This window comes from Notechis scutatus, chromosome 6 (assembly GCF_049901735.1).
Source record: "Notechis scutatus isolate UNSWTSFEM ecotype Mainland chromosome 6, rNotScu1.2, whole genome shotgun sequence".
Classification (NCBI taxonomy): domain Eukaryota; kingdom Metazoa; phylum Chordata; class Lepidosauria; order Squamata; family Elapidae; genus Notechis; species Notechis scutatus.
Genome location: NC_142014.1, coordinates 78,080,108 through 78,103,399, shown reverse-complemented (window position 1 = coordinate 78,103,399; position 23,292 = coordinate 78,080,108). Strand labels below are relative to the sequence as shown.

The 23,292-nt window shown below is 42.6% G+C and overlaps 1 protein-coding gene across 1 annotated transcript in view; it reads left to right on the top strand.

Moving 5' to 3' along the window:
• PLXNA4 (plexin A4) overlaps positions 1-23,292 on the top strand; it is a 557,017-nt gene that overhangs the window by 487,126 nt on the left and 46,599 nt on the right. Inside the window, exons 24-25 of the mRNA XM_087968909.1 lie at positions 2,285-2,431; positions 20,474-20,633. Coding sequence (XP_087825035.1) covers positions 2,285-2,431; positions 20,474-20,633 — 307 coding nt within the window. The remainder of the gene's footprint in view (positions 1-2,284; positions 2,432-20,473; positions 20,634-23,292) is intronic.

Sequence of the window (23,292 nt, the reverse complement as noted above, 5' to 3'; positions counted from 1 at the left end):
GTTTTCCGCTTGATGGAGAATCTCGCCGAAAACAATTGATGGAGGATCAAACAGAAAACAACTGATGGAGAATCAAGGAGAAAATGATTGACAATCAGACTGAGAGTCTGTCAGTCAAGGGTTCAGAAAGAAAGCTCGATCGGGAAGACGGTGGGAGTCAGCATTTCCTGTGATGTAATCTCAGTTCAGTTCAGTTCAGAATAGATCTGGAAGGGACCTTGGAGGTCTTCTAGTCCAGCCCTCTGCTCAAGCAGGAGACCCTATGCCAGTGATGGCTGACGTTTTTGTCGCCGTGTGCCGACAGTGTGAGTGTGTGCATGTGCACATGCGTGCCTGCACCCATAATGCAATGTGCGCATGACATCCCTGTGTGCACCCTGCCCCCCCTGTGCATGCACGGCAGATACCCAAAAATCAGCTGGCTGGCGGGCTAGTCTTAAAATGGCAATACCCAATACTACTAACTAGAGCATACAAAACATTTGCTAGACCAATACTCGAATACAGCTCATCAGTCTGGAACCCACATTACGTATCTGATATTAGCACAGTAGAGAAAGTCCAGAAATATTTCACAAGAAGAGTTCTCCACTCCTCTACTCGTTGCAGAATACCTTATGCCACCAGAGTCGAAATTCTAGACCTAGAAAACCTTGAACTACGCCGCCTTCGGTCCGATCTAAGTATAGGATATAAAATCATGCATTGCAGTGTCCTACCTGTCAATGAATACTTCAGCTTCAACCATAACAATACAAGAGCAAACAATAGATACAAACTCAAGGTTAATCGAACCAAACTTGATTGCAGGAAATACGACTTCAGCAATAGAGTGGTCAATATCTGGAATACTCTACCTGACTCTGTGGTTTCTTCCCCAAACTCCAAAAACTTTAACCTTAGACTGTCTACTATTGACCTCACCCCTTTCCTAAGAGGTCTGTAGGGGGCGTGCATAAGCGCACCAACGTGCCTACCGTCCCTGTCCTATTGTTTCTTTTTATTTTTCTTATATGTATCCATGTATTCATAACTATGTTTTAACTTATACCTATTATCTTGTAAACAATTGACAAACCAAATAAAATAAAATAAAAAATGCTGATCCATCCTTATTGCGTCAGCCTTACAGCAGATGGTCAGCTCTTAAAACTCAATACCTTAACAGCCGAGAATAGCTGCTGGGATGCTCTGAGGAAGGATGATTCCAAAAGAAGAGAGTATTTGTAGTTCAGGGTTGAGCTGTGGGGTCCTCGGTGTTCTCTGAGCTTGGTTGTTTTCTTGCAGACGTTTCACTACCAGCCTAGATAACACCATCAGTGTTAGAAGGGAGTGAGTTTGCTCTCTGTCTATATACAGCACAAGCCTCTTCTAAGGAGGAGGAGGAGGAGGAGGAGGAGGAGGAGGAGGTCGTCATCCTTGGTGCTTTCTGAGTTTGGTTGTTTTCTTGCAGACATTTCACTACCAGCCTAGGTAACACCATCAGGGCTTGTCTATTTATAACACAAGCCTCTTCTGGGGAGGAGGAGGGGAGGAGGAGGAGGAGGAGGAGGAGGAGGAGGAGGAGGAGGAGGAGGAGGAGGAGGAGGAGGAGGAGGAGGTCGAGGTCGTCATCCTTGTGTTCTCTGAGCTTGGTTGTTTTCTTGCAGACATTTCACTGCCAGCCTAGGTAACATCATCAGTGCCAGAAGGGAGTGGGGTTTACTCTCTATAAATGACTTGCCCTGTCAGTTTTGGTGGGGTTTTCTCGGTGGTTCCTTGATTAAGCTGTTGTTTGCTGCTTGGTTGTCGGCCTGGTGTTAATCTTGGTGTTGATCCCTGCTTATTTGGGGTTTACTTGCTGTCAAGGAAGTGTCTCAAAGAGAAGAGGTGCCTCAAAGCAGACAATTTAAAAAGCAAAAAAGGAAACAAAAAGACTTTAAAAAAAAAAACCCTCCTCGACAGAAATAGCACCCAGAGAAGCAGGGGTTCATACCAGACAAACAAACAGTAAACAATGCCCCAGTCAAGGAACTAACAACTAAGACAAATCATCAAACAGTAAACAAGAGCCTAATCATTTGAACCACCGAGATCCCTCTCACCAACACTGACCCTTGTATATAAACACAGAGAGAAAAACCCCACCCCTTTCTAGCACTGATGATGTTGCCTAGCTGGGTGATGAAATGTTTGCAAGACAACAAGCCTGATCAGAGAGCCCCAAGGACCTCACAGAAGGATGATTCCCAGCAGTTTTCTCTCCAATCTTGCCCTCATCTTCTTCTTCTTTTCCTTGTTGCAGGAATGTGCTGGCGAGCCCCTCTTTTCCCTCTTCTGCGCCATCAAGCAGCAAATGGAGAAAGGTCCCATTGACGCCATCACGGGAGAAGCCCGCTATTCCTTGAGTGAAGACAAACTCATCCGGCAACAGATCGACTACAAGACCCTGGTGAGTGATGGGGGTGCCTGAAAAAGGAGAATATCAGGGCCCAAGAAAGGGGGAGGGAGACAGCGTTCCATTTGGGACCCAAAAGAAACAGAGATTAGATAGATAGATAGATAGATAGATAGATAGATAGATAGATAGATAGATAGTAAATAGATGATAGAAAGATAGATAGATAGATAGTAAATAGATGATAGAAAGATAGATAGATAGATAGATAGATAGATAGATAGATAGATAGATAGATAGATAGATAGATAGATAGATAGATAGATAGATAGTAAATAGATGATAGAAAGATAGATAGATAGATAGTAAATAGATGATAGAAAGATAGATAGATAGATAGATAGATAGATAGATAGATAGATAGATAGATAGATAGATAGATAGATAGATAGTAAATAGATGATAGAAAGATAGATAGATAGATAGTAAATAGATGATAGAAAGATAGATAGATAGATAGATAGATAGATAGATAGATAGATAGATAGATAGATAGATAGATAGATAGATAGATAGATAGATAGATAGATATAAAACAATTTGGGTTTGCAAGAAAATAAGGTGGTCATGCAATAGACTTGCAGCACAAAAATGTTGCCCTTTGATGTCAACTAGATGGCCCTCATCCAGATACAGGTACAGATTAACAGAGTTGGAAGGGACCTTGTAGGTCATCTAGTCCAACCCCCCCCCTGCCCAAGCAGACCCTACACCATTTCTGACAGATGGCAGTTTCTCCCGAATTAATTGTCATAAATTTCTCCGAATTAATTGTCATAAATTTCCCTGAATTAATTATCATAAATTTCCCCGAATTAATTATCATAAATTTCCCCGAATTAATTGTCATAAATTTCCCCGAATTGATTGTCTTAAATACATGCCAGTTGCCCGGTGCTTAAATTTTGACACGTGACCCTGGGGGGATAATTGTAAGAGTGAAAACTGGCCATAAGTCACTTATTTCAGTGCTGTGGTAATGGACACAAAATTCGTGAGTGTAAATCGAGGTTGTAAATCAAGAAATATGTAACTGGACCGTTGGATAAAAATGTTAAGAAAAATCTTCCGTTTTTGTGGGACTGTATAGAGCACAGTGTTTTTCAGGGAGAAACTATTAAATAGATAATTTTTTTAAGTAAATCTTTTGAGGCCAGGCTGCAAATTGAAGGTTCCTGTGAACATGCTGATATTTTGCCACTCGTATCTTTGAACAATCACTAAATGAATGATCGTAAGTCCAGGACTACCTGTGTTGTTTACCGAAAGATGATAAGATAAGGTAGGGTAGGGTAAGGTAAAGTAAGGTAAGGTAAGATAAATAGGAGGGGAGGGAAGGAGAAGGGAGGAGAGGAGAGAAGAGAAGAGAAGAGAAGAGAAGAGAAGAGAAGAGAAGGAGAAGAGAAGAGAAGAGAAGAGAAGAGAAGAGAAGAGAAGAGAGAGAGGGGGAAGAGAGAGGGAGAGAGAGAGGGAGAGAAGAGAGAGAGAGGGAGAGAAGAGAAGAGAAAGAGAGGGGAGAAGAGGAGAGAAGGAAGAGAAGAAAGAGAAGAAAAGAGAAGAGAAGAGAAACTTTTATTGTCATTTTTTTCCCTGTGGGCACTCTGGCACATGTTAAAAATGAAAATTCTGTTGCCTGCTCTCCAAAGCATACACATACATAACACACATATAGATATGCTATATAATATACCTACACCCTAACACAGAGTTTCCCAACCTGGCGGCCCAGAACGGGTTGAAGGGGGAAAGAGGGGATGATTTTGTCAGAGGGGAAAGCACATGTGTGTGTGTACATGTGTGCACACCAGCACCCATGATGTTGATGCTCGCACAAGTGGGGCTGCGAACACCCACAAAGGACCACGAGCACCTGTGATGAGACTCATGCGAGTGGGGCGTCTGCAGGGGTGGGATTCTACCAGTTCTCACCTGTTCGCTAGAACCGGTTGTTAACATTCTAAGCAGTTCAGAGACCCAGTTGTTAGAAGAAATTACTGGCCTAATCCTGTAAGGAAGGCAGGAAGGAAACATTTTGGTGTTGCTTACAGAAACTGCCTCTCTGTTAACCCTTATTACATTCTTGGCAGGACTAGACTTCCTGTCTCAGGAACTTCTCTGGAGTTTTTCTTTCCTCCTTTGCTGGTACTTTGCTTGTGTGGAGTGACCATTCAAAGTTACAATTAAAGTGACTTATGACCATTTTTCACACTTATGACTGTTGCAGCATCCCTACAGTCATGAGAGGCCAGGGGAGGAGATGCGTGCCTCGATGTGAGTGATATTGAGTTGGCCACACCCAGCCAAAAACATGACCACCAAGCCATGTCCACCCAGTCACATGACCACCAAGCCACGCCCACTACCTAAGCCACGCCCACAGAACTGGTTGTTAAAAAATTTGAATGGGCGTCTGCCTGCGCAGAGGTGTGCACACCAGCCAGCCACTCACACAGCCCAGTGGCAATTAGTCTGTGCCTCGGTACTGGGCCTGTGGACCACAAGTTGGGGACCCCTTTCCTAACATATAAATACATATAAATATTCATCACTGTTGTAAGGAGGTGTTGGAAGAAATATCCATCTGGTTTAGTTCCCAGTTGGGAGGAAGACACTGGAAATGGGGAGGCTGATTGGGAAGAGGGTTTAATGATGAAGCAGAACCATCAAGCCCATGGTTCTGGTGCAGCTGACCACATGGAGTTGAGAGTGTATGGGGGGGGTGTATTTATACCTTCTCTTGGGCTTTGCACTTGAGCTTCCTGTTACTCTGCAAGAACATGCATTCTATTGACTGTTTTAGGGGTCATATAAGGGTCATAGCTGGCTCTGTAGTTTGTCTGAGCTAAGTTTGGTTGAAGTTTGAACTGCTGATGCCATGTCCTTAGGAGATTGTGCCATGTGGTATAAACTCTGCTGCTATGTGGTAGAGGGTTAATCCTATTATGACCTGAAGGGTCATGTTTCAATCCCATCATCCTGGAGCTGGGGTTTTTTTGTCTTGTAGATGGGCTAGCCCAGTGATGGCGAATCTTTTTGGCACCGAGTGCCCAAACCAGGACATGCGTGCATGCGTGTGCCTCTGTGTGTGTGCTGGAGCACTGGAAAACCAAAGATCAGTTGGCAGGTGCACCCATTCCTGTTTTTGGTCATTTGGAGGCTGTTTTCAGGCCGTTTTCCAGGCTGTTTCTAGGCCATTTTTCAGACTGTTTTCAGGCTTTTTGGGGGACCGAAAAACAGCCAGAAAAAGGGCCTGAAAACATCCTGGAATATGACCTGAAAAAGGGCCCAAAAATGACCTGGAAAATGGCCCCAAAACGCCCTGAAAACACCCTGAAAACACCCTGAAAAAGGCCCGAAAAACAGCTGGAAAAAGGGCCTGAAAAAGTCCTGGAAAGTGGCTCAAACATGGCCTGGAAAATGCCCTGAAAATGCCCTCAGAAAAGGCCCCAAAACAGCCGGAAAAAGGGCCTGAAAAAGTCCTGAAAGTGGCTCAAACATGGCCTGGAAAATGCTCTGAAAAATGCCCTCGAAGAAAAAGGCCCAAAAACAGCCAGAAAAAGGGCCTGAAAACATCCTGGAAAATGACCTCAAAAATGAAAAATGGCCCCAAAACGCCTGAAAACACCCTGAAAAAGGCCCGAAAAACAACTGGAAAAGGGGCCTGAAAAAGTCCTGGAAAGTGGCTCAAACATGGCCTGGAAAATGCTCTGAAAAATGCCCTCGAAAAAAAGGCCCCAAAAAGGCCCGAAAAACAGCCGGAAAAAGGACCTCAAAAATGGCCTGGAAAATGGCCATTTTGGGGGGACATTTTCCAGGCTGCTTTCAGATCATTTTTTGAGCCAAAAATGGCCCAAAATTCCCTGAAAACACCCCGAAAAACGCCCTGAAAGCAGCCTGGTTTTTGGCCGATTTTGGGGTCATTTTCCAGCTTTCTTGTGCCCGCAAAGACCAGCTGGCTGGCACGCATGAAACCAAAAGAGCAGCGGCTCTGGCACACATGTCATAAGTTCGCCATCCTGGGGGCTAGCCCAATCTTTTTCAAAAAGCACCAAATATCTGCTGGCGGCGGGAAGGGAGGTTGAGTCTGCTTTCCGTCTTTTAAGAAAAAAAACATGTTTCTCCCTTTCTCATCCAGGGAAATATAATATTCTGCCTTTTTAATATTTCTCAAAATATTTCATTCTTCTAGGAGAGGGGTGGGTGCCTTCCCAGAGAGGCCTCCCACATTGTGTGCCCACTGCTGTTTCCCTGGGTTGTGAGCACAGCACATGCATCGTGAACCCATCTGTTTAGGTGCAACAGGCCCCAGAGAGCCGGAGTTAAAATCTCCCGTCTCTCATTCCTCATCTGCCTCAGAACATACAGCCTCTCGGTCCCAAAGAGAAATCCACAGAGGGCGTTTTTTGGCAGAATAGCTAAAGGGAATCCTGTCCTTGGCAAGACGTGGAAGAGTTTCTCCATCTCCCACAGAAATTTGGAGGCATCCTTGTTCCACCTGATTTCTCAGGCGAGACGTTGTGTAGAGAACTCTGGTTTTGCTTACAATGGGAGAGGAGAGGAGAATGGAATGAAATGGAATGGAATGGAATAAAATAGAAAAGAGAGTAGAGAGTAGAGAATAGAATTGAGTAATATAGAAAAGAGAGAATAGAATAGAATAGAATAGAATAGAATAGAATAGAATAGAATAGAATAGAATAGAATAGAATAGAATAGAGAATGGAATGGAATGGAATGGAATGGAATGGAATGGAATGGAATAGAATAGAATAGAATATGGAATGAAGAATAGAATAGAATAGAATAGAATAGAATAGAATAGAATAGAATAGAATAGAATAGAATATGGAATGAAGAATAGAATAGAATAGAATAGAATAGAATAGAATAGGAATAGAATAGAATAGAATAGAATAGAATATGGAATGAAGAATAGAATAGAATAGAATAGAATAGAATAGAATAGAATAGAATAGAATAGAATAGAATAGAGAATAGAATAGTAATAATACAGAATAGAATAGAATAGAATAGAATAGAATAGAATAGAATATGGAATGAAGAATAGAATAGAATAGAATAGAAAGAATAGAATAGAATAGAATAGAATAGAATAGAATATGGAATGAAGAATAGAATAGAATAGAATAGAATAGAATAGAATAGAATAGAATAGAATAGAATAGAATAGAATAGAATAGGAATAGAGAATAGAATAGTAATAATACAGAATAGAATAGAATAGAATAGAATAGAATAGAATAGAATAGAATAGAATAGAATAGAATAGAACAGGAGAGGGAGGGAGGGAGGGAGGGAGGGGAGGGAGAGGAGAATGAAATTGAATGGAATGGAATAAAATAGAAAAGAGAGAAGAGAAGAGAGTAGAGAATAGAATTGAATAATATAGAAAAGAGAGAATAGAATAGAATAAAATAGAATAGAATAATATAGAAAATAGAATAGAACAGAACAGATTAGAACAGAACAGATTAGAACAGGAGAGGAGAGGGGAGGGGAGAGGAGAGAGCTGGAAGGGGGATCTTGGAGGTCTTCTAGTCGAGCCCCCTGCTCAAGTAGGACATCCTATGCCATTTGAGACAAGTGGCTGTCCAGTCTCTTCTTAAAAACCTCCAATGATGAAGCAGCCACAACCTCTGGTGGCAAGTTGTTCCACTGGTTAATTGTCCTCACTGTTAAAGAAATTTATTCTTAGTTCCAGGTTGCTTCTCTCTTTGATTTGTTTCTATCCGTTGTTTCTTGTCTTGCCTTCTGGTTCTTTGGATAATAATTTGACCCCCCTCTTCTTCGTGGCAGTCCCTCAAATACTGGAAGACTGCTATCATGTCACTCCTCATTAATTGCACAAGTCTGCCTCCCTTTGAGGAGTTTTATACTCTGGGGGTCAGAAAGAGGGCTGAGAAAATATCTACAGACCCCTCACATCCTGGACATAAACTGTTTCAATTTCTACCCTCAAAATGACGCTATGGAGCATTGCACATCAGAACAGTTAGACACAAAGACGGTTTTTTTCCCCCTCGTGCCATCATTCTGCTAAACACCTAGTTCTCACAGTACTGTCTTATGTCTAAGGATATTTAGCCATGTAATAAGGCTGTATTACTGTTATTCTTCTCATCTTTCCACTACCTTCTGCTATTGGTATCTTATGATTTTATTACTCCGTTGTTGGTATGCTCACTGAGAGCTTGTGCACCAGAGATGAATTCCTTGTGGGTCCAATCACACTTGGCCAATAAAGAGGATTCTTCTACAGTATTGATATCAAGGTTTAGTGCAGAGCAAAGAGGTAGGGAGAAATGGAGAAAGGGAAGAAGGAAAGAGACAGGGAGAAACAGAAGGGAGGAGGGAAACACGGAAAGGGGAAAGGAGAAGGGAAGGGAAGGGAAGAAAAGGAAGAAGGGCGGGAAAGAGAAAAGGAAAGGAAAGGGAGAAGAGATGGAAAAAGAAAGGGGAGGAAAGGGAAGGAAGAAGGGAGGAAAAAGGAAAGGAAAGGAAGAAGGGAGGAAAAAGGAAAGGGAGGAAAAAGGAAAGGAAGAAGGGAGGAAAAAGGAAAGGAAGGAAAAGAAAGGAAGAAGGGAGGCGAAAGGAAAGGAAAGGAAGAAGAAAGATCTTTCGGTTGATGGTTACATTTCTCCTCAGCTATAAGCTTCCCTCTTTCACTCAGGCGCGTTTGATGTTAATCAGCTTTGCCTCTTAACATCTCAAGAGCAGGCAAATCTATCCTGATAGGAATCTTAGCAGATATATTGAGATCCATTTCACTGGGGAGATTAAAGGCAGAAGAAAGCAGATGAAGAAAGCATTTTCCTTTAGCCCCATTCTTTGACGCTGCAGAGGAAAGTGGGGGGGGGAACGACCCAGACACCGATGTGGATTTTCCTCCCCTGGAACAGCAATTCCAATAATAAGATTAGGAGGAGGAGGAGGAGGAGGAGGAGAAGGAGGAAGAAGGAGGAGGAGGTGGTTCCACAGCTTTCTGATGTTTTCCGTGCTGCGTTCTTCCAGGGCTTTTTTAAAAAATTCCTTGGAAGACATTCATTGCATGATAGAACAAACAAAACAACCTGGTGGTTGGTCAAAAAAGTCAAGATGGCATCTCTCGTCATGTGACCAGAGGCCCCGCCCTGTTTTCAATGGTGCCGTGATGCAGGTAAAAAAAACATGGGCTTAGCATCAATCCCATGATCACGATCATACCTTCTTAACTGTACAGCTAGTCCTCCACTGACAAGCCGTTGCTTAGCGACCGTTTGAAGATATAATGGACTCCCCAAAAGATTCTGTTTCCTGTCCCACAGTCACATGACTCCCATTTCGAGTGCTTGGCCACTGGACGCTCTCTATTTCCATCAGTTTGCAGCATCCTCTAGTTAGCTGACCACAATTTACAATGTTTTTGCCAGAAAAAACAGCATTTACTCCAATTTGGGGCCAAATAAATGCCCATGGCTAACAATGGGTTCATTTTATGATTGCGGTGTTCAGTTAATGAGACGTGGTTGCGTCATGACCCACAATCCACGTGAAAAGGTTCCATTATAAGTGGTGAGATTCCATTTTTTTTACTAGTGGTTCTGTGGGCGTGACTTGGTGGGTGTGGCTTGGTGGGCATGGCAGGGGAAGGTTACGGCAAAATCCCCATTCCCTCCCCCACCCCACTAACCTGCTTTCCAGCTCCGTTCTCCTGTGCAGGGCAACCAAAGAGCTAGCCGATCAGCTGGGACTCAATGGGAGGCAGAGAATAGAGAATTCCCCAGCATAGCATAGCATAGCATAGCATAGCATAGCATAGCATAGCATAGCATAGCATAGCATAGCAATATATATATTGCTATATTGTGTGTGTGTGCGTGTGTGCCATCATCAGGCTTCTGTATTGATTTCGGCAGATGAGATTCTGCCAAAACGTTGCTACAACTTTAAAAGAACTACAATGACGTGGGGGGAGAAAGGTGTTTTTTTTTTTTTTTTTTTTTGTTGTATATTTTTTTTTTTTTTTTTTTTTTTTTTTTTTTTTTTTTTTTTTTTTTTTTTTTTTTTTTTTTTTTTTTTTTTTTTTTTTTTTTTTGGGTTTTTTGTTTGTTTTTTTTTTTTTTTGTTTTTTTTGGTTTTTTTTTTTTTAAAGATTGGAAGTATCTAGGCAACGTTTTGATGAATGAGACTTCAGAGTGAGAAGAAGCACAGAGCTGAAGACACAAGCCTGAAGATGATGAATGAGACTTCATCGAAACGTTGCCTAGATACTTCCAATCTTCCAATATATATATATCACTCTCTCCCCCTCCCTTCCTTCCTCTCTCCCTCGCTCTCCCTCTCTCTCTCTTTCTCTTTCTTTCTCTCTTTCTCTTTCTCTCTCTCCCTCTCTTTCCCTTTCCCTTTCTCTCTATCTGCCTCCCTCCCCCTCTCTCTCCCTCTCCCCCTCTCTTTCTCTCCCTCCCTCTCACTTTCTCTCTTTCTCTCTCTTTCTCTCCCTCCCTCTCTCTCCTTCTCCCTCTTTCTTTCTCTTTCCCTCCCTCCCTCACTCCCTGCCTCCTTCTCCCTCCCTCCCTCCCTTCCACAAACCATAACTAGGCAGCGCACAATAATAGTTTGTTTTGAATTCTCAGATTCTTTCCAACCTATTTCTGAAGAAATTATTAGTGTAGTAACCTCCTCTTCCTCTTTATTTATTTATTTATTTATTTATTTATTTATTTATTTATTTATTTATTTATTTATTTATTTATTTATTTATTTATTTGATTTGCCAATTGTTTACAAGATAATAAGTATAAATGTATACATAGTTGTGAATACATGAAATGGTCACATACAAGAAAAATAAAAGAATAAGAGAAACAATAGGACAGGGACGGTAGGCACGTTGGTGCGCTTATGCATCGCCCCCTACAGACCTCTTAGGAAAGGGGTGAGGTCAATAGTAGACAGTCTAAGGTTAAAGTTTTTGGGGTTTGGGGAAGAGACTACAGAGTCGGGTAGAGTATTCCAGACATTGACCACTCTATTGCTGAAGTCGTATTTCCTGCAATCAAGTTTGGTGCGGTTTACTTTGAGTTTGTATCTATTGTGTGCTCTTGTGTTGTTATGGTTGAAGCTGAAGTATTCATTGACAGGTAGGACATTGCAATGTATGATTTTGTATACCATGCTTAAGTCAGACCGAAGACGGCGTAATTCAAGGTTTTCTAGTTCTAGAATTTCAAGTCTGGTGGCATAAGGTATTCTACAGCAGTAGAGGAGTGGAGAACTCTTCTTGTGAAATATTTCTGGACTTTCTCAATTGTGCTAATATCAGATACGTAGTGTGGGATCCAGACTGATGAACTGTATTCGAGTATTGGTCTAGCAAATGTTTTGTATGCTCTGGTTAGTAGTGTGATATTACCAGAGAAAAAGCTACGTAGGATTAGGTTAACAACTCTTAATGCCTTTTTGGCTATGTAGTTGCAGTGGGCTCTAGCACTTAGATCATTAGAGGTGAGTATTCCAAGGTCCTTTACAGAGCTTGGGTCATCAACAAGATCTTGACTATTCAGCTTGTATTTTATTTTCTGATTTTTTTTGCCAATATGTAAGACAGAGCATTTATTTGTTGAGATTTGAAGTTGCCATTTGTTTGACCATTCGGATACATAGTCAAGATCTTTTTGTAGGGTAGCAGTATTGTCTGTGGTATTGAACAGCTTTACATCATCAGCGAAGAGAACGCAATTGCTCTTAATATGATCACAGAGGTCGTTTATGTAGAGTATGAAGAGAGTTGGTCCTAGAACACTGCCTTGGGGAACACCACTATTGACAGGTACTGGATTTGATAGGACGCTCCGATTTTGACCATTTGTTGTCTGTTTGACAGGAATGCTTCTATCCAGTTATTCAGTTGTCCAGAGATACCATAGGATTTTATTTTTAGGAGTAGTTTGTCGTGGTACCACTGAATCAAAGGCTTTACAGAAGTCTATGTAGATTGCGTCTATTGTTTTGCCCTGGTCGAGTTGTGTCGTCCATATGTTTTTGCAGTGTAAGAGTTGCAGATTACAGGATAGTTTTTTCCTGAAACCAAATTGTTTATTGAGAGTAGGTTATTTGTCTCTAAGTGAAGGATGATGGATTGGTTAATAATTGATTCCATGACTTTACAGGTGACGCAGCATAAGGAGATTGGCCTGTAGTTTTCAACTAGGCTTGGGTCTCCCTTTTTGAAGATGGGGATGACTGTGGCTTGTGACCATAGGTTAGGCAAGGAGCTGGTTCTGAAAGATTTTTCAAAGATTATGCTTAGAGGTTTGGCTATGGCAGTGGATAGCTTTCTTAAGAAGTAGGCACATATTCCATCCGGTCCAATAGATAGAGATGGTTTGAGGTTGCGTATTGCTTTTTCAACATTGTCTTCTGTGAAATCGATATGTATTAGATCATTGTTGTTATCTGTGGTACGGCTAGGAAATATTGGGCATGATCCATTGCTGTTTACAAATACTGAGCGAAGAATGTGTTAAAGATGTTGGCTTTAATGGTGTCGTCGTTGCAGTCTTTACCATCAGGTCCTATCAAGGGAGGATGGACCTTGAGTCTTTTAGTTTGTTGTTTACAAAATTGTAAAAGCGGGTGGAATTGGTGCTTAGAAGGTTTTCCTCTTGTTTAATGTGATAATTGGTGCATTCGGTCTTTATCTGGTGGCATAGATTTTTGTATCGGTTTTTGAAATTGGCAACGTGACCAGATTTGTTTTTCCGCCAGAGTGATCTCTTTTGGATTGAAGTTTCCTTATTGATATGGGTAATCTGCTTTTTTGTTTTGTTTTGGGAGTTGTTGTTGGTACATATAGTTTGATGACTCTTTTGACTTCAAGTAAAAATATGTTATAATGGTCTTCAACGGTATTGCATCCAGTGAATAGAGATTGCCAATCAAGGGATGAGAGATCGTTGTCTATAAGATCATAGTTGCCTTTTTTGAAGTTACAATAGGGGATTACATCATTGTGGTGATTTTTGTGTGGATGTATGTTGAGACAAAAGTCGATCATATTGTGGTCACTACTGGAAAAGGGTTCTTTAGTTTGTATTCCGTAGATTAGGTTCAAACTGTTGCAGAAGATGAGATCGAGGCAGTTGTTTAGTCTAGTGTTGTTGGTTACTAGTTGTTCTAGTCCCAGATTTGTAATAGCATTGTAGAAGGTTGTGTATGATTTCAGTTGTACAATCATTTTAGGGTCCAGTTAATATGAGGTAGATTGAAATCACCAAGAAGGATAAAAGGGTATGGGCAGGATGCAGCCCATGTTAGTAATGTATTTAGCTTGTTTACATGTTCGATGTCATAATCAGGTGCTCTGTAACATAGTAAGAATCGAATTGTGATATTTGAGGATAGTTCACAGATGATGGTTTCAGGAAGGGCAAACTCCTGGGTAACTTGGATATTTTTTAGATGTAAGGAGTTTTTATAGAATATAGCAACTCCACCTCCTCGTGATTTTCATGATCTGATCTGTAAACATGATAGTCTCTTACTGTGGTAATGGAGTCGGGAGAGATGCATTGAGCCATGTTTCACAGACAAATATAATGTCGAAGTTAGCCATATTTAGGAGGAGAAATTCAGGTATTTTATTCACGAGGCTTCTTGCATTGAGTAGTTTGCATTTAAGGCGGTAGTTGGAATTGAGGTAGTTGGGCGTCGTGCCTAGTCTTGGGTGATGGTGGATGGGTTGAGGTAGGGTTGTGGTTGAGGGTAAAAGCTGAGTATTGGGTTGAGTGGTTTACTTAACCCAATACTCAGCTTTTACCCTCAACTCTTTTCTCTTTCTCCTCTCAAAGACTTGGGGGATTTGAGCTCACAAATCTCAAGGTAATGGAATTTTCCAAGCCTGGGAATAAAGAATGGAACATTTGCAAAACACCGCAGAAACACAAAATGCAGGAACTTTCCTTTCCTATCCCATAACTGCTAGCCAGCTTCCCCTTAAATCAAAAGCGAGCACCGGAAGGAGATCAAAGGCATTGTGGAGGATCTATCTTAACACACCGCTGATCAAATAAGGGCTACAGAACACATGTACTCAGTTTTCAAGGTTCTCTCATATAATCCTCTTTTCTTTGCAGTGAACTTGGCAGAACCTAGATTGTTATTGTTATTGTTAAGGAGTTTGGGAGAAGGCATTGCATTAGTTCTAGGGTGGCAATAAATCCCTAAATGTGATATCTCTTTTACTGACTGGCTTGTTTTATCAAGAGGCAAAAGATCTCATGAACCACGGTCCCCCTTCAACAAATGTGTAGAACAGCTAGAGTCTTGTGATGGGGCTGGTGGCAAGCTAGATGTCCTTGGAGGACCAGGATTGATAGAATTGGATAATCAGGAGATGGATTCCAGCTGTCAAAATCTCTCTGGAAAACGTAGAGATCACGAGATTGCCCATAAGTATTCCAGATGGCGGCTTCCCTCAAGTACACAGCAGAAATGGGAGTTAACAGATAACGGATAATCAGAGTTGGAAGGGACCTTATAGGTCATCTAGTCCAACCCCCACCCAAGCAGGAGACCCTACACCATTTCTGACCAATGGCAGTCCAATCTCTTCTTGAAAGCCTCAAGTGATGAAGCTCCCACCACTTCCAAGGGCAACTTCTGTTCCATGGGTTGATTGTTCTCACTGTCAGGAAATTCCTCCAAATTTCAGATTGAATGTCTCCTTGTTCAGTTTCCATCCATTATTCCTTGTCTGGCCTTTGGAGACAGTGGTGGGATTCAAATTATTTTACTACTGGTTCTGTGGGCGTGGCTTGGTGGGCTGTGGCAGGGGAAGATTACTGCAAAATCCCCATTCCCTCCCCACCCCACTAACCTGCTTTCCAGCTCCATTCTCCTGTGCAGGGCAATCAAAGAAGATCCAGCCGATCAGCTGGGACTCAGTGGGAACCAGAGAATAGATGCGGGCTGGGCCATTTCAGAGGTGGGATTTGCTGGTTCTCCAAACTACTCAAAATTTCCGCTTACTGGTCCTCCAGAATTGGTCAGAACCAACTGAATACCTGCTTGGAGAATAGCTTGACCCTCTGCTCTCTGTGGCAGCCCCTCAAATATTGGAAGACTGCTATCCTGTCTCTCCTGGTCCTTCTCTTCACTAGACTAGCCAAGCCCAGTTCCTGCAACCGTTCATTGTATGTTTTAGCCTCCAGTCCCCTAATCATCCTGGTTGCTCTTCTCTGTACTATTTCTAGAGTCTCAACCTCTTTTTAATAGTGTGGTGACCAAAACTGGATGCAATACTCTAGGTGTGGTCTTCCTAAGGCTTTATAGAGTGGTATTAGTACCTCTTGTGTTGTTGTGGTTAAAGCTGAAATATTCATTAACTGGTAAGATGTTGTAACATATGATTTTATGTACTATGCTTAAGTCCAATCTTAGCCGGCGCAGTTCAAGGTTGTCTAAGCCTAGAATCTCAAGCCTGGTGGTGTAGGGTATTGTGTTGCGAACAGAGGAGTGTAGTACTCTTCTGGTAAAATACTTCTGGACTCGCTCAATTGTATTTATGTCTGATATACAGTGCGGATTCCAGATAGTGGAACTTGCTTGCTTCGGTATTTTAAACAACAGACGGTGTGTCATTGTTGGGCAGTGGCGTGCAGTGATCCTCCACAAGAAACATCCTCCACAAGAAACAATTATGCCAGCAGTTTGTGTGTGTGTGTGTGTGTTTTCTTAAACACACAATTCCTTGGAGGATGGTTTATTTGCTTTCCCTTATTTGCAATTAATGGAACAAGGGGTATATCCCTGTCGAGGCAACATCACCAAGGTTGCTTACAGTCAAATTATATTAATTTGAAGCCAAAGCTAACATTCAGATGTTTGCTTTTCAAAAGCAACCGTTTATAAGAAAGAAAGAAGAAAGGGAGAGAAGGAAAAAAGAGAGAGAGAGAGAGAGAAATGTCCCTTGAAGCTGGGTTACAGATCTCCTTTTCAAAGTTGCTTCTAAGGTGCGTTAAATTTAGGGACGTGCATAATTTATTTATTTTTTTAAAGGCCTTTTTTTTTAAAAAAAATCATCTGGGTTTGAAGAAATGGAATTTGGAGCTTCAGATAAATATATCTGAAGCAGCCATCCAATCTTTCCTCTGTGCAGTGAATACAGGTGTAGTATTCACTGCACAGTAGACTTATAATGCTTATTCCAACTCATAAAATAGTTCTATGGTCTTGGGGAGATGGGTTCGAAAGAGCAGTGCAGCAGCTTGGAAACTGAAAGTGCATTCCATAAATAGTTTTTCAAAGATAGTAACTAGGTGACGGAAGTTTCTGCAGCACAAAATTCTAATTGGATAGTATGATGGATGACTCTTGGCTATGGATGTGTCCCATTGGAGAATATGATTTACCATACCCCCAGGGGGTGGGGGAAAACCAGGGTCAAGGGAGACAATGAATGATGTGCCTCAGAGTCGGCTGCACCCAGGCAGTGCCGGCATGTTAACTCCCAATAAATCCTTTTGAAGTTTTGGAAGTTTGGCTTGTGACTCATGATTTAATTGGGGTAACTGCCGGAATCCTGACAGGTTCATTTAATGACCGTTTGAAATTATAACGGCATTGAAAAAGTGACTTACAAAACAGTGTTGTTGTTTTTTACATTTGTGACCATTGCAGCATCCCCACAGTCACATGATCAAAACTGAGATGCTTGGCAACCGACTCGTATTTATGACGATTGCAGTGTCCTGGGAGTCGTGATTAGCAAAAGTCAAGGGGGAAACCAGATTCACTTAACAACTGTGTTATTCCCTTAACAACTGCAGTGATTCACTTAACCACTGCGGCCAGGGAGGTCATAAAATGGGGACAAATCTCACAACAACGGTCTTGCTTAGCGGCGGGAAGTTTGGGCAGAGTTGTGGAGAGAAACGTGTGTTTGTTCCCCTTAATGGTGAACTGGATCACTTAGTGACAAGCTGCCGTTTGAGAGCTTATACGAAAAGCAGATTTTTTCTCCAAGTAATAAATACTATCCTTAATTGGATAATGACCTAGATATTAACATGAATAATGACCTAGATATGAACAAGTAGAACACTTATTCCTTTTATCCTGAACCAATGCATTCCAAAATGGTTAACCTATACCTTATATCTAACTTCTGGAATTCCTCATACCTTACAAAATCAACCACATAATTTCCTTAATACACGTAGCATACTATTATGTGCAGAGGTGGTAGTCAGCCAGTTCTGACCAGTTCTGGAGAACCGGTAGCAGAAATTTTGAGTTGTTTGGAGAACCAGCAAACCCCACCTCTGACTGGCCCTGCTAACCCCATCTCTTCTCTGCCTCCCATTGAGTCCCACCTGATAGGCTGGGTCTTCTTTGGTTGCCCTGCACAGGAGAACTGTTGTGGTTAGCTGGCAGCAGGGGAAGACGGCTGAGGAGAGTGAGGACTTAGATGGCAGGCCGGGACCATTAGGGGCTGCTGCCTTCAGAGATTGTGGGGGCTGGCAGCAGCGATGAGGAGGTTCCCGAGGAGCCTGTGCCAAGTGCGCGTGAGAGCAGGGCTGCTCGCAGGAAAGAGCAACTGCAGCAGCACGGGTGACTCGGGAGGCTGCAAAGTAATGGCCCCTCCTTCAAGAAGATAAATCCAGCTGTGAATCGGACGTTCTTTGCAGGAAGCAAAGACGTTTTGAAACTCGAGCCTCATTGACATTGCAGTATCTTAGTTGGTATTTGAAGACTTCTTGTGTTGTGAAATATTTCTAGGTAACCTTATCTGTTATTCTTGGCAGCCTCGCACAGTTTTGGAGGAGGCTTGTGCTTATCAAAGTTAATTAGTTTGCAGCAGCCTTTGAACCGGGGATTCGTAAGAAGCATTAAAAGGTTTCTGTTCCCTTTGGTTCATGTTTGTTTGATTGGAAAAGGGTTTGGGTCAGAACAAGAACGGAGCTGGAAAGCAGGTTAGTGGGGTGGGGAGGGAATGGGGATTTTGCAGTATCCTTCCCTACCACACCCACCAAGCCATGCCCACAGAACCGGTAGTAAAAAAATGTTGAATCCCACCAATGATTATGTGCTCCTTTACTATATTTTTACTACTGTTATCCATGTGCTTTATGCCTTCCTGTACTAAACAAGTACAGGAAATCCTTGACGTACGATCACAATCGGGCCCAAATTTTTGGTTGCTAAGCAAGATAGCTAAATGGGAAATTAAACGTGAAGCCGAGCAGTTGTCCCAAAGGTGTTTTTTTTTTTTCAAGAGGCAACTGGGCTTCTTTGTTTTTCCTTGAAGTCGTTTCGCTTCTCACCCAAGAAGCTTCTTCAGTTCTGATGGAATGGTGGAGGATGGAAGGATTTATATTCCTTGCAGTTATCTGTTCGTTAGTACTACTTCTGAGAGTTGTTGAGGCCACTTGGAGGTTTATCTGTGCCCTCAGGGTCACCTGAATAGTGCAAATGGGTGTGGAAGCTTCTTGGAAGTGCTAAAGGCATAACACTGGATGACTGGGAATCTCCATAGACAAGTCTGGCAGTTGTGTAAGGACAATGAGGTTCATATAACATGTTAAACCTGGGTAAATGAAACACAATGGTGGTTTCACTAATGCTTCTTGGGTGAGAAGCGAAATGTCTTCCAAAAAACCCAAGAAAATCCAGTTGCTTCTTGAAATAGCACTGTTGGGACAACCATGTCCTGGATGATGGAGAATCTCCATAGTGGTGTTCACCTAACACAGGGGTGTCAAACTCAAGGCCCACGGGCCAAATTCAGCCCATATGGCTCACCGGGCGCTGCCCTAGAAAAAGGAAAGGACCAGCCCATGGTGCCTCTGTGAGAGGGCTAGCAAAGCAAACTAAAAAAAAAGGCGGGGGGGAGAAATGTTTCCCCTTTTGCATTTGAGAATCCAAGAAGGGACAGGAAAGGAGGAAAGGGAAAGAGGAAAGACAAAGAAAAAGAAGGGAAGATGGAAAAAGAGGAAGGACGGAAAGATAAGGAAAGAGGGGAAGGAAGAAGAAAGGAGAAGGAAGAAGGAAGGAAGGAAGGAAGGAAGGAAGGAAGGAAGGAAGGAAGGAAGGAAGGAAGGAAGGAAGGTTATAATGAGAAGGAGGGAAGATCTGAGGGGAAGTCCTGCCTTAGTACTTGGCCACCATAGGTGCCCCCGACTTGAGTGATGTTGAGCTGGCCACGCCCACCCTGGCCCTGGTGCAGCCCTCAATGAAATCCAGTTTGGCACCCCTGACTGTTCTGACCCAAAACTTGTTCCAAGGAAACAAACACAGAACAGAGGTAACAGCAAAACCTTTTAACAATTCTTTACAAATTCCGTTCCTTCCCGGTGAAAAGGCTGTTTCAGACTAATTGTCTCTGATAAGAACGAGCCAAGGTGGTGCAAGGCTGCCAAGAACACTAGATAAAGTTGCAAAGAAATATTTCAAACACAAAGAGTCTCCAAACACAAACTAAGGAAGTCTGAACATCCACAAGGCTTGAGTGCAAAAACTTCTTTGCTTCCTGCAAAGAACTCTGCTTTCTCAGCTGGCTTTTTTCTCTGAAGGGAGGGGCCATTACCTTGCAGCCTTACTCTCGAGTCGCCCATGCTGCTGCAGCTGCTCTTTCCTACGAGCAGCCCTGCGCACACACGCACTGTGCACAGGCTCCTCAGGAACCTCTTCCTCACTGCTGCCAGCCTCCACAATCTCCGAAGGCAGCACTCCACTCGCTGATGGTCCTGGCCCCATCCCTGCATCACACGCAGGCCTGTCATCCGAGTCCTTGCTCTCCATGACCTCAGCCATCTGCACCTGCTGCCGGCAAACCACAACACTGACATAACATATCCAGTTATAATGGCTTTGTTCACACATGGTTGGGTTGCCTACGATATATTGAAACCATATATTTCCATCACCACTTTAAGCTAATGTAGAATTTTGTCCAAACTCCACCCAAATGTATTACTTACAAAGTTCTAGACCACAGTCTGATATGTTTCCTTTCTTTCAACCAACCTTCTACAGGTCCTGAGTTGCGTGAACCCTGATAATGTCAACACCCCTGAGATTCCAGTGAAGATCTTGAACTGTGACACCATCACCCAAGTGAAGGAGAAGTTCCTTGATGCCATCTTCAAGAACGTGCCTTGTTCTCATCGGCCCAAAGCTGCAGATATGGATCTTGGTGCGTTGAGTATCTTCTTAGATCAATGGAAATGGACAAACCATGGAACCCGTCCATCCATTCATAGAATCGTGTTGTGTTAGGTTGACGTATTCAGGTTCTCCCCTGGGCAGAAAAAGCTCCTTCTTGGGCATTTGGGAGGTAATGACATATCGGAAATTAAAACCTCACTTTAGTTAGGAGAGATGGCTAGGTTTGGGGCAGGATGGGAAGGGAAGGGAAGGGAAGGGAAGGGAAGGGAAGGGAAGAGAAGAGAAGAGAAGAGAAGAGAAGAGAAGAGAAGAGAAGAGAAGAGAAGAGAAGAGAAGAGAAGAAAATAACAGAGTTGGAAAGGACCTTGGAGGTCTTCTAGTCCAACCCCCTGCCTAGGCAGGAAACCCTACACCACTTCAGACAAATGGTTATCCAACATCTATTTAAAAACTTCCAGTGTTGGAGCATTCGCAACTTCTGGAGGCAAGCAGTTCCACTGGTTAATTCTTCTCACTGTCAGGAAATTCCTCCATAGTTCTAAGTTGTTTCTCTCCTTGATTAGTTTCCACCCGTTGCTTCTTGTCCTGCCCTCAGGTGCTTTGGAGAATAGCTTGACCTCCTTTTTCTTTGGGGCAAGAAAAAAATCATAAAGTTTTGGGACTTACAAATTAAAGTTGAGCGACTTTGGAAAAAGAAATTGTGTGTTATCCCAATTGTAATTGGAGCCCTTGGTGCAATACTTAAAGGGCTGCCTCGCTATTTGGAAATCCTGAATTTATCAGACTTGAATACCCTGATTCTACAAAAAAACACCCTATTTGAAACAGCTTATATCCTCCAACGCTACCTGAACAGTTCCTAGGTCCTTGGTTAAGACTCGAGCTGTTGAGCGACCAACCAGCCCCAAAGGCTGTGAATCTTACTAAAGAAATAATAATAATAATAATAATAATAATAATAATAATAATAATAATAATAATAATCTCTATTAACCATTTAAGAGAAAGGGCAGTTGCTAGTATCCATCTGTGTCAATTTGTGTGTCTGTGTGTCTGTCTCTGTTTGTGTGTGTGTGTGTGTGTGTGTGTGTCTGTCTGTCTGTCTGTCTCTCTCTCTCTCTCTTTGTCCTTGAAATGTGATCATGTGGAGGAAGGTCAGCCATGTCAATTTATAGGAGGAGCCCGAAGGATGCTGGGCACCGAGACTCACTTTGAGCCCCAGACAATCTGGGGAAAAAAGTTGTTGACTGCTATTTGATCGCTGATGTCATGCAGGAGAGCCAGCGAAATTATCCTCCCTCCTGACAGAAACCTCGCCTGCCTTCTCTCTCCCTCTCCCACCAGAGAGATGCGCTCATCAGGGTGAAGGTGGCATGAAAGGCAAAACTGATCAAAGTTTAACATTTTATATTGCTTCGGTGCAAGCTAGCAGCCGCTTCAGCCATTAAAACTCTTCTTCCACGACATTGACCCCAGAATTCTCTTCAGCTCCAGGCTTATTTTGAACTTCCCGGCAATTATTTTGTCCCAGAAGCCAAATTCAAAGACCATGATCTCTTGGCCCTGTGGTTCCTTTTTTGCCATGTCCACGCCAGGCAAGCTCTGATGTCCCACTCGCCATTGTAGCCATATAACCTAACTCAGTTTCTACAAGCCAAGTGATAGGGCCAAAATGGTGCCTGGACTGGCTTGAGGGGTCCTCAGTGCTCTCTGAGATTTATTCATTTTATTTTATTTATTTAGTTTAGTTTGTCAAGCATGCATGAGAAAACCAGTATAAGTATGAACATAACATATAAACATATAAGTGTAAACGGGTATAAGTATATACGTAATAAAAGAGTATGAATAAATGGGAACAGTAGGACAGGGACGGTAGGCATGCTGACATGCTTTTGCACTCCCTCTTACAGACCTCTTAGGAATGGGGTGAGGTCCACAGTAGGCAGTTTAAAGTTAAAGTTTTGGGGATTTGAGGATGTAACAACAGAGTCAGGGAGTGAGTTCCAGGCATTGACCACTCTGTTGCTGAAGTCGTATTTTCTGCCATCGAGTTTGGAGTAGTTTTACTTTGAGTTTGTATCCATTGCTTGCCCGTGTGTTATTGTGGTTAAAGCTGAAGTAGTCGCTGACAGGTAGCACATTGTAGCAGACAATTTTGTGGACTAAGCTTAGGTCAGATAGTTCTAAGTTGTCTAGGTCCAAAATTTCAAGCCTGGAGCCATAAGGTATTTTTGGCAAGCTGAGGAGTGCAGTACTCTTCTCGTGAAATACCTCTGGACTCATTCAATTGTGTTGGAGGTTTTCTTGTAAGGCGTTTCATTAACCAAACTAGGTTACATCATCAGTGCTAGAAGGATATGCAGTTTAAAGGGTGGAGCGGGAGGAGAGGGAGGAAGAGAAGGAGAACAATCAACCCATGGAACAGAAGTTGACCTCGGAAGTTGTGGAAGTGTCATCACTTGAGGCTTTCAAGAAGAGATTGGACTACCATTTGTCAGAAATGGTGTAGGGTCTCCCACTTGGGCAGGGGGTTGGACTAGATGACCTACAAGGTCCCTTCCAACTCTGATTATCTGTTATCTGAGAAGGGAAAGAAATGAAGGGAAGGAAGAAGGAAGAAGGGAAGAAGAACTGGGGGTTACTTGGTGCTCTCTGAGGTTGGTGATTTTCTTGCAGATGTTTCA